This window comes from Eumetopias jubatus, unplaced genomic scaffold (assembly GCF_037043125.1).
Source record: "Eumetopias jubatus isolate StellerSeaLion01/CBP00866 unplaced genomic scaffold, mEumJub1_p1.0 scaffold_6, whole genome shotgun sequence".
Taxonomy (NCBI): domain Eukaryota; kingdom Metazoa; phylum Chordata; class Mammalia; order Carnivora; family Otariidae; genus Eumetopias; species Eumetopias jubatus.
The window spans coordinates 47,952,979-47,963,887 of NW_028274812.1; the positions used below are offsets into that span (position 1 = coordinate 47,952,979).

At 43.0% G+C, this 10,909-nt stretch overlaps 1 protein-coding gene across 1 annotated transcript; it reads left to right on the forward strand.

Moving 5' to 3' along the window:
* Positions 1 to 5,851: 5,851 nt before the first annotated feature.
* Positions 5,852 to 10,375, forward strand: HS3ST5 (heparan sulfate-glucosamine 3-sulfotransferase 5). The gene is made up of 2 exons (XM_028104115.1): positions 5,852 to 5,958; positions 9,445 to 10,375. Exons 1-2 carry the CDS (start codon positions 5,852 to 5,854, stop codon positions 10,373 to 10,375), a joined length of 1,038 nt encoding a protein of 345 aa, XP_027959916.1.
* Positions 10,376 to 10,909: the final 534 nt, after the last annotated feature.

Sequence of the window (10,909 nt, forward strand, 5' to 3'; positions counted from 1 at the left end):
ATGAAAAACACTGAGAGATTAAAAACTGGAGATGAAGGAGGGCTTAAATGTCACTGTAGGTCTTTAACCTTTATTTTATACATAAAAGGAAATAATAAACTTTTTAAAAACTTTAATTTTATATAAATTGCCTATTACCAGTATGATTGCTGTGGCGAAAGATTATTAAGATATCCATTAAAGCTGGCATAGCTAAAGGGAAAGAACTTGGGGGTTGGAGGAGCAGTTAACTTTCTCCCCAGTTTAATACTATTTTTGGTAAACCTTGGATGGTGTGGCTTCTCTTTGGCTTATGTGCTCAGACCAAGAGCAGCAACTCCCAGCTTTTAAGACCCCAATCTGGGGGCACCTGGGTGGCTCAGTTGGTTAAGCGACTGCCTTCGGCTCAGGTCGTGATCCTGGAGTCCCGGGATCGAGTCCCGCATCAGGCTCCCTGCTCAGCAGGGAGTCTGCTTCTCCCTCTGACCCTCTTCCCTCTCGTGCTCTCTATCTCTCATTCTCTCTCTCTCAAATAAATAAATAAAATCTTTAAAAAATAATAAAAAAAATTTTTAAAAAAAGACCCCAATCTGGCAGACGCTCAAGCACTTCATGATGGTCTGGGAAACCAAAGAGGCATCTTGAATGTTAAATCAACCACGTACCTTTGGTCTTCCCTGAGCAGGGTTTATTCAGGGGCTGCTAGGATACTGTCTCTTAGCATACAGTCTGAGACTGATTACAAAACAGAATAGATTTCACTACCTGTGTCCTAAGGACACTTATTAGAAACTCCTGGCTTGGCCTCTTCATTTCTGAAAAATTCCAAGTGATTTCTGCCTAACACAGTGTTAACTTCTTGTCTTTGTTTTTGGTAATTCTTTGCTTTGCCATGCTTTGCCATCTCACTTTGAAGAGAGAATATAGTGTTAGGATTCTAATATCTAACAGTAGTTTCCATTAAAAGTTATTTCTATTAAAAAAGGCTTATATATTTTTCACAATCTAACTATATTATTAATGAGAACTGCATTTATTTTACTCTCTTCCTCTTGAAAATGCCTTGCAAGAACAAATATATCAGCCTCCTGAAGATATTTGTTATGCTTCATTTTTGTAATGTGCCCCAAATATCCATAAGTTCTATCCCACCTTGTCTTACTCAAGGCTCATGTCATAATAACCCTGTGAGATAGACTTTATTATCTTCATTGTACAGATGAGGATAGCAAAAATCAGAGAGTTTCCATTATAAAACCAAACCAAAATGTTACTCAGGGTCTTTGACTCCCAGTCCAGTTGGTCTTTGCACTTCACCACGTACAACTCGTTCATACTAGCTGAGCCCTCGAATGAAAATTGTGGTTCTCCTCAGCATCCTGATAGACATGAGGATGCTTTGGAGGGTGCCATGGGCCTGCCATAAGGAGAGGAGGCAGTGTGAACAAACGTGTGGAGAACCTCCCCAGTGGGCCTATCTAAGGCATCTCCAACAGAAGCTGGACTGACAGTAGCAGCTCACCGCATAGAGCAAAACCTCCATGGTGACCATTGGACTCACCATGAAGGGAGGGTCTGTAGGTGGAGTATTGGAGCTTTTGACAATGAAAGATCACCAGTGGCAGTGGAAAAAGTAGTGGCCTCATATTCGGTAAGGTTTCATAACCTACTGTTTACCAGATGGCATGTGCATCGCAGCAGAAGCTCGATAGCTTTGTGGTGATGTCTTCTAAATCTCGGGCTGTTTCCTCTGCAGCCTTCATAGCCCCGGTCATTTTCCCCCTACATGCAAATGTCTTCCCCATGTTATCCCTAAGCCCAGTGATCACCCGTCATTCCTCTAATTATCTACACAATGGACCTGACCCACTCCCACCCACTAATGGGCAGTATATTGGGATTTCCCCCCAAATTGCCCATCCACCAGGATCACCCTCTCCAGGAAGGTATTAACAGGATCCAGGAGTCTTGAAGGAGGAAATGCAGGAAAGCCATTCTGGGCCAGTGAGGAAGCTGGTGGAAGCATAGAGATGAGAGTGAGGAGGTATGAAAAGCAGTAAAGCAGCTGACCGGAAGGGCACAGAGGCTGGTGTTGGAGAGTAACAAGAAGGGAGGCTGACCGTCCAAGCTGGGCCCTCGGAGGGAAGGGCGCACACTTTCAAGAAGAGATCGGACTTGATCCAGCGAATAACCAAAAAACAGATGAGGGACAGAATATCTTGTATGAGGAAGAATAATCAGACTATACAGGCCATAGGAAATGCACAAGGAGAACATGCCCAAATGTTAAGAAATAAGGGAGGCATTAAGTGCCTCCACAACACAAGGCAAGAAGAAATTAAGGAGAAAGAGTTTACTGAACTTGGTTACTCAAGAGAAAAAAAAAAAGACAGTAGAAAATGACTATGACTAAGGTTTATGTGTCATTCACTCCACTGTAAAAACAAAAACAAAAACCACGATGCAAGATTAATTCAGACCCTTTATTAAATTGGAATCTCTGAAGGTGGTGGTAGGTGTGCATTTTCTAAAATTTCTGCAAGCTCACGATAGAGAACCCCGAGCCTATGCAGCAAGCAGAGAGATTCTGGGCTCACCACCCTTCAGGTAGCTTTCTGGTACTTCTGAGCCAGCGAGCAGGGTTAGCCCATTGCTGGGTGATGTGGTGATTCCCACACACGAAGGCAGCTGCTGACACCAATCCAGAACTTGCAGCAGTGGAGGGCCTCACTGTGCCTGTGACTACACGGACCGCAGGAACGCAGAGGCGGTCAGTCGGAGATGACTGTATTGGGCCATCAGCCCGAGAGGCCTTCCCTCCGGGATTTGGGATGTAGCCCCGGCCTTACAGAAAGTGACCTATAGCTAGAGACAGACCAGGGCACCAGTGAGCTGGGGAAAGTGGACAAAGCACTGTGCGGTAGAGTCTGAAGCAGCAGAGCATGGGCACTCCGTTTTGATGGTGGAGGAGGCCAGGTGACTTCCCCAGCCTCCTTCCAGGTTGCTCCTCTGTATGAGGCTGCTGACCCTCCCTAAGGCCATGGGACAAGCACTTTTACCTTGACTCTTTTTTTTTCTTTTTTTTTTTAAGATTTTATTTATTTGATACAGAGAGAGACACAGCGAGAGAGGGAACACAAGCAGGGGGAGTGGGAGAGGGAGAAGCAGACGCGCCGCTGAGCAAGGAGCCCAATGTGGGGCTCGATCCCAGGACCCTGGGACCATGACCTGAGCCAAAGGCAGACGCTTATCGACTAAGCCACCCAGGCGCCCCTACCTTGACTCTTCTCATCTGTCCCATTTGTAGCTGGCCCTCTTCAACTACATAATAGCTCTTGCTCTCTCACTCTGTGAATACACATGGAATTCGTTCACATTAACAAAAGATGACATATAATCCCTTATGTTAGCATCATATCGATAAATCTGTGTCGAGTGATGCTCCTAGTAGAAACCTTACTTCATTCTCGCTGTGGGCCTACGGAGTAGGGAGGTCAGAGACTGTCCCCATTTTATAGATAGAGGAAGAGAGGCCCTGAGAATCTGGGCAGCCACGCCAAAGATCACAGAGCTACTAAGAGGCGACTGTGATTAGGGGACTTGAACACAGCTTTCTTTTCTCCACCCTATTGCTGCAGTATTTGCATTTCAACAGGGATCAGAGCCCCGTGCTAAAGGCCTGTGGCTCCAACTGTGGACTTCGACATTAGACATTAACCTTGAGACACACAAAATTGACTCTTTCGGGGCAGCCCTGAATCACACGACACAAGTTACTGCCTTTGCCTTCACTTTACCTCTGCCAGTCGTCTAATCACAGGCAAGTTAGAGAAAATTGCCTGAGCTTCGCTTTACCTGTTCATAAAGTTGAAAAAATTTCATAGGGTTTTCTGAGAATTTCCTGAAATACCTCTTTTTCTTCTTTCCCCATTTTACCTACACACAATGCAAGATGTCTCAGTCAGACGCACAGGCTCACCCAGTGCCTGCAAAGACCCATTTCCTATTGCCTCCTCTCTGCTGTGGCTCCTAGCCTTTCCTCTGTCCCCCTCAATTCCTGTGTCCAGCCACGCCAGCCTTCCTTCGCTTCTCAAACTAGCCAAGCCTTCTTCCCCCTCGGTATTTTTGTGCATGAGGTTTCCTCTGCCTGAAACCCACTCTGCCCTAGTCCAGTCCTCCTTGCTTCTCATCCTCAGCTGTCAGACCAAGTGTCACTCCTCCAGGCAAGACTGAATAGCTTCCTCCCGTTATTCTTTCTCACTGTATCCTGTAATTTTCCTTTGGTATTACAATTTGTAAGTGTATGTGAATCCTATGTTTACTGGTTTAATATCTGTCTTCTCCACTAGACCACAGACTCTCAGTTGGCCACTGTCTCTTTAGCACCTGGTAGAGAATCTAGCACATAAGGCATGTTCCATAAATATTTGTTGACTGTGTGTTGGATAAATACTGCTCTAACCTCCTCTCCTTTGGGATTTCTTCCTAAACCCTCCTCCCCAGGTCATGTACTACATTCCACAAATCATTCCCATGGAGCTCACATCCCTGACCGTTTCTTCATTTTTTCCGTCAACATTTATTTATACATTATCATTAGGTTGCATTCTCTGGTTGTTTTGCAGTTACTTCTCCCCTTATTAGTTTTCCAAGGGCTAAAACTCTTTCAGGATCTTTTTCGGAATCCCCCATAAACCTAATAGAATAGCTGGAAATGTTCTTGGTGCTCAGTAATGTCTTGCTGAGCAAATGAATAGACCAGTCAATCAGTCCTGGTATATCCCTTTCCACATAGCAAACATGGAAATACCATTGCAAGAAAACAATTTCTACCCATGGCCCACTGCTGGAGTCCCTCTTCTCGGGTTACTATTTTGAGTTTCAATAAGAAACAAACCATCTTATCTTGAAAGGGAGATTGGATTTACTTTTAATAAGAAAGGCTGAATTGAAAGCTTGCATTTTCCCCCCAAATTTAATAATAGCACTCATAAAGCCTTACACTCCTCAACCAGCCTTATTTCAAGAATAAGAGTACAAAGCTTCCCGGTAAGCTTCTGTCATGATAGAAGAATGAGACCCATATCACCAAATCTGTGTGAATTCATTGAGAGCCAGAAGGGGGTCACACAGCAGGGGAATCTAGTCTCAGCATGTTTCCAAAAATCAGTCAGTCCAGTCCAGGACCGGGCAGAGGAGGCGAAGGGCAACATCAGGTTACTTGGAGCCACTGGCCTCCAATATCTGAGGTCCTGATAGTTACCACTGATGACTTCGGGGAATAAAGAACTAGCTTTTGATCTCACCCCCTTCACAATTAGAACAAAACAAAACAAAAAAACATGCAAGTAAAATATGTCATTGCTATGCCCCAAATGATCACTTACTGAACAGGAATTTCTACATTTGTCTGGTTATTCTGGAGCAGAACCTTCAGTTTATTGTTTGCCCTACTGGCAAACCTCAGGTTACTCGGCTGCTCATTTTATCGGTGTTCTTTGAATGACTAACGATAACAACAAATATATGTATGTACACACACAGGGTATATATATGTTATAATATATGCATTAGTTCACTTTGTCGATTGCCCAGCAGGTTCTGTCTAGTTAGTAGCTTCCCCCTAGTTTAGTATTTGATCTTATAACATGGGCCAGGAAAAGGAAGGCAAATTTGGGTAAATACCTCTTACACCCTGAACATTGTCAAGGTCAGTATGGGATCTTTTCTCCATGAAGTATCACTTAATCGCCTGTCCTCTCCCTCCGTGGCTTTGTGACAAACCACAGAGCCTATTGGAGACGCCTGCTGATGAGTCCCCTTCTCTCCCTGTCTCTCAGGCTGCAGAAGTCCTGAAGGTTGATGGAGGGCCATGCTATTCAAACAGCAGGCGTGGCTGAGACAGAAGCTCCTGGTGCTGGGAAGCCTTGCGGTTGGGAGTCTGCTGTATCTAGTCGCCAGAGTTGGGAGCTTGGATAGGTAGGTAATTCAACACATACTTATGCCTGTGTGACTTCAAGTGTCTCTTGATTTAAACTTCCTTAGGACATAATCCTAAACCTATCCATTTGTTTTCCTCTCTCAAAATTCCCAAGAAACATGCTTTTCTGCAGTATTGGTTTTGATTTATTGAGCCTTTAAAAGAAAGAGCTCCAAGTTGCTCAAACCAAGGTGTTCATCAAGATCCATTTGTATTCTGTGTGCGTTGACATTTGTTTTCAGAGAAGGGATAAAGCCATGTACGTTAAAAATGTCCTTTACTAGAGCTCAGTGTGGTCTGTGTGCATCTGGTTGTCGACCTCTAGCCATCGCAAAATAGTGATGCTGTATCTATTTATCTTCATTTTGAAATTTATGAGTGAGCAATGAATGTGCTACTGTGAGAGTTAAAATTATGTATGAGCCTGGAAAGGAGCTCATCAAGTTGGAATCCATTGCCTTAGAAAGATGGCTGCAGGCTTGGGGAGTTTTAACCATGTAAATTAGGTCTCTTTTCCAGGAGCTGAAAGGACCAGATGAGGAGGCTGTCACTCAGAGTAATTGCCCAGAAAACAATGGAAAAATCCAGGGAGAGGAAATTTACAGAACTAGCACTTGGCTCTAAATAAGCAAACCGTTGAGAGGTACTAACTAGACTTGCAGAAGTCCCCCCAAATATCAGCTGGCTTCACATTGAGTACCTCTGGACTTTCCCACATTTGGTATGATTGGAAAAGACAAGAAGTTAATTTCTGAAATGAGAAGCTCCCCTCTTTGCCCTTTAAAATCAATTCTTGCACTGGAAAGATAGAAATATGTTCTCTATGAATTCACTTCCCGTTTTCCATGAAAATGCAGCCACACTTAAAATATCTTCCTTACAATTTTCCTTTTCTAATCTTTAGGTTTTATCACTAGGTTATTTAATAAATAATATTGCAGTGGTTTTTATTTTCCTTCAGCCAGTGTCAGTTTTGACTAGTAAAGTGAACCCCTCTGATGCTTTTCAATTCAAAATTCCTAAGTGAACTTCCCACTCACTGGTTGCTAACTATGGGAAATGGTATAAGCCAGAGCTTGTCACTGACTTCAAGTAGTTCCCTAAAGTGGTACTTAGTTATTAATGAATAGCCTTGAGGTGGACACCATTGTCCTGTCCCTGATGGAACTTTTATGTCAAGTTCTTCCCAATACCTTCAGTTAGCTTCCAATCATTTCATTTTTATTGAGTGGTTGATCCAGTGATCATTAACATAGTAGTTATTTAGTCAGTGATTCTTTTCATTTTCAACTTGGTGTCTGGTCTCTAATGGGACAGCTTTTGGGCTTTCCCAAAACCTCTAATTTGAGAGTTTGAACAAAATTATGTCTGAAATTGACACATACTTACTTAGGTCTATCCTTTAGTAACTGAAGACCCTGCTCTCTGGGTGGGGGGCTGAACTGTCCCTTCCAGTCCTAAGATTCCATGTTTTTTCCCATGTCTGAGGCCCATGCTCAGCATCTACTCTTCGGGAAATAGAAATAATATATTTTCTCCTATCATGAGTTAGGAAGTCAAAAAAGCAGTTGTTCTGCAGGGTATGAGCTGCCAAGGTGGAAGATAGAAAGAGGAAGGAAGGAAAGAAGGAACAGCCCTCTCTAGAAGTAGGGAAATTCTTTCCCGCTCTAACAGGACAGAGATGGTCTGTTTCAGGCTCTCTTGACCAGAGTTCTGCAAGAGAATTAAGTCCTTACAGAAAAGGAATGTTCTAGATGCATTGGAGAGAAGTCCATCCATTACATTCCATGGATGCTGTAGGGAATTAGGGCCTAATTCTCAACCAGAACCCAAGAAGAGCTGAAAGATGAATTTGTGCTATCCCCATCAATGTCACAATTAAAAATATCTTTGACTATGTATGTGTTGCTGCTTTTATATCTTCCACGTAGAGCTCTAGCATATTAATCTTGTTAACAAATTTATAAAAACAAAATTCATGTTTCCCTAAGACATTAAATGTGAACCCCATTATTTTTATACTATTCCGTATTTTCATGTTTTTCACAATGAGCATGAGTTGCTTCTAAAATCATAAAAAACAAACACCACAGACAAATAATATATGAGTATAGTTTTCCATAAGCATTATGATAGACGTTTAAACAGACAGGCAAACTCTTTTCCCTCAGTTCTGTAGAATGCCGTGGCATGACAAAGTTTCCCTCTTCCTTTAATTATAAACATTACAGAAGATGAGAATGGTACAATAGGGTCTCTTGGGAAAAGCAAGAGACAGCCTCATTGCCACAGAGAGGGGAACATAGACACCAAATAATTAGGATAGCTAGAAGCTTCAGTTGGAGGATTGGCTTAACAGCCATTTTGACTAGTCTTATACCCTTTAGCAAGAAGGCTAAAATGCCTTTTCAGATAAACTTAGGGAAGTTAGAATAAATTTCAGTTAGGTTCCAGACTGTTAACCCAAAAGGAAACTCCATATGCCACCCATAGATATTGGGCGTGCCAAATCAAGCAGTAACTCTAGTCTGATATCATTATGATTATTACCACGCCTTTCTCTCTGAAAAAAAGCAGTGGTGGTGGTTATTTAGGGCAATGCTGAAGTGGAAATCCTCCTTTCTGGCTCCATCCATTGCACGTCTTCCTTCCTGCACTTGAGTCCCTGATATCCATGGGCTTGGCAGTGAGAACCCAAAGCTTCTGGCTCTGCCAAGGTCTGGTTGATTTCTGCTCCCAGGCGTGGGAGGTGATAGACAGCATTTGCCGATGGCGCTGGATTTGTTCCTACATTCAGCAAAGTAAAAACATAATCTCGACCTCTTCAGACAGAAAGAGAGAGAGAGAGAGAGGCAGAAGAAATATAGTATTCGCCTAGCTGTCCCCAAGGCCAATGGCAGAAATTCTGATAGAACGAAAAGCTCAGCAAGTGCCAAGATTGGATTTTTGCAGGTTGTTGATACAACTAGCCATGGGCAGAGACTAGGACCTCTACTCAAATTAGATCTCAGAGAGTTCTAAGTGCCACGTGAGTGCTACTGAGCTGCAAGAAAATACTACCCCACGAAACCCAAAAGACGTGGCCTCCTAGACAGGCTTCGGCCTCCCAGCTGAAAATGGTCATCTTCTGCCTTTCAAGTTTTCTAAATGATGTTAACTGGTGAGCTGTTAAAAGGCTATTAGTATGGCTGGTGTCACTTGTCTGTCCTGTATTGCGAACATAAGTGCACGCTGTAGTCAATTAAGTGCTTGGCGAATAAAAATTTTAAGGAGCCCTAATAAAAATAATCCCATCAATTATGTGTGCTCCATTAAATACAGGGTTGCTTAAAATAAAATTTCCCAAACATGTTCATTAGGGATTGCAGCAGGCTGGGAACCAGAGGTTTTATTTATGCATCTAAAGTCTTACTCCAACTAGGGAAGCAGAAAAATGACAAGTTAGTCGCCAGGAGCTTCTAAAAGCCACTTTCTGTTGCTTTCAGGCTACAGCCCATTTGCCCCATCGAAGGCCGATTCGGAGCCCGCGGCCAGGCCGAGTTCCCTCTCCGTGCCCTGCAGTTTAAACGTGGCCTGCTGCACGAGTTCCGGAAAGGCAACGCTTCCAAGGATCAGGTTCGCCTTCATGACCTGGTCCAGCAGCTCCCCAAGGCCATTATCATTGGGGTGAGGAAAGGGGGCACCAGGGCCCTGCTTGAGATGCTGAACCTCCATCCAGCTGTGGTCAAAGCCTCTCAAGAAATCCACTTTTTTGACAATGATGAGAATTATGCCAAAGGCATTGAGTGGTACAGGAAAAAGATGCCTTTTTCCTACCCACAGCAAATCACAATTGAAAAGAGCCCGGCATATTTTATCACGGAGGAGGTTCCGGAAAGGATTTACAAGATGAACTCATCCATCAAGTTGTTGATCATTGTCAGGGAGCCAACCACAAGAGCTATTTCTGATTACACTCAGGTGCTAGAGGGGAAGGAGAGGAAGAATAAAACTTACTACAAGTTTGAGAAGCTGGCAATAGATCCTAATACCTGCGAAGTGAACACAAAGTACAAGGCAGTAAGAACCAGCATCTACACCAAACATCTGGAAAGGTGGTTAAAATACTTTCCGATTGAGCAGTTTCACATTGTCGATGGAGATCGCCTCATCACGGAACCTCTGCCAGAACTTCAGCTCGTGGAGAAGTTCCTAAATCTTCCCCCTAGGATAAGTCAGTACAATTTATATTTCAATGCTACCAGAGGGTTTTACTGCTTGCGATTTAACATTATCTTTAATAAGTGCCTGGCGGGCAGCAAGGGGCGCATTCATCCAGAGGTGGACCCCTCTGTCATTACCAAATTGCGCAAATTTTTTCACCCTTTCAATCAAAAATTTTACCAGATCACTGGGAGGACATTGAACTGGCCCTAAAATAATAAGTCATATAACACTATGTGTTGTGGCTGGAGACACACAATGTCTCCTCTAGATTAAAATATGCACTTTTCTTAGACACAACTATCCAAGTCATTTTTCCATGTATACTTGTACATACACACTGTGTGACCAAATATAAGATCAATTCTTTTTCTATTGAAAAGTTACAAAAAAATAATTCACTGTCCGAGTAGTTGCATCTTTTAAGATATTTACAAAAAGAAAAGGTGGTGGTATTGGGGGAAAGTGACTTCAGCTATTCTCAAAGAGTTTAGTCTTCCTTTGAATCAGAATTTGTCGCCCGCCATTTTCATAGAGTTAAGCCAAAAGATGATGTGTGAAAACGTACCAATGGCTGTGAAGCTTCAGGAAGTAGAGGATTCAGTTATGCATTCTTTTCTAAGGGAAAGCTGGCTCTTTAATTCAGCTCCTGAATTGGTGCCGTGGAAACAGAAAATACTATTTTCTTATTATTCGAAAGAATGTCGTATCTCATAAAATTGACATTGTCCCAAAGTTCCTGTGGTG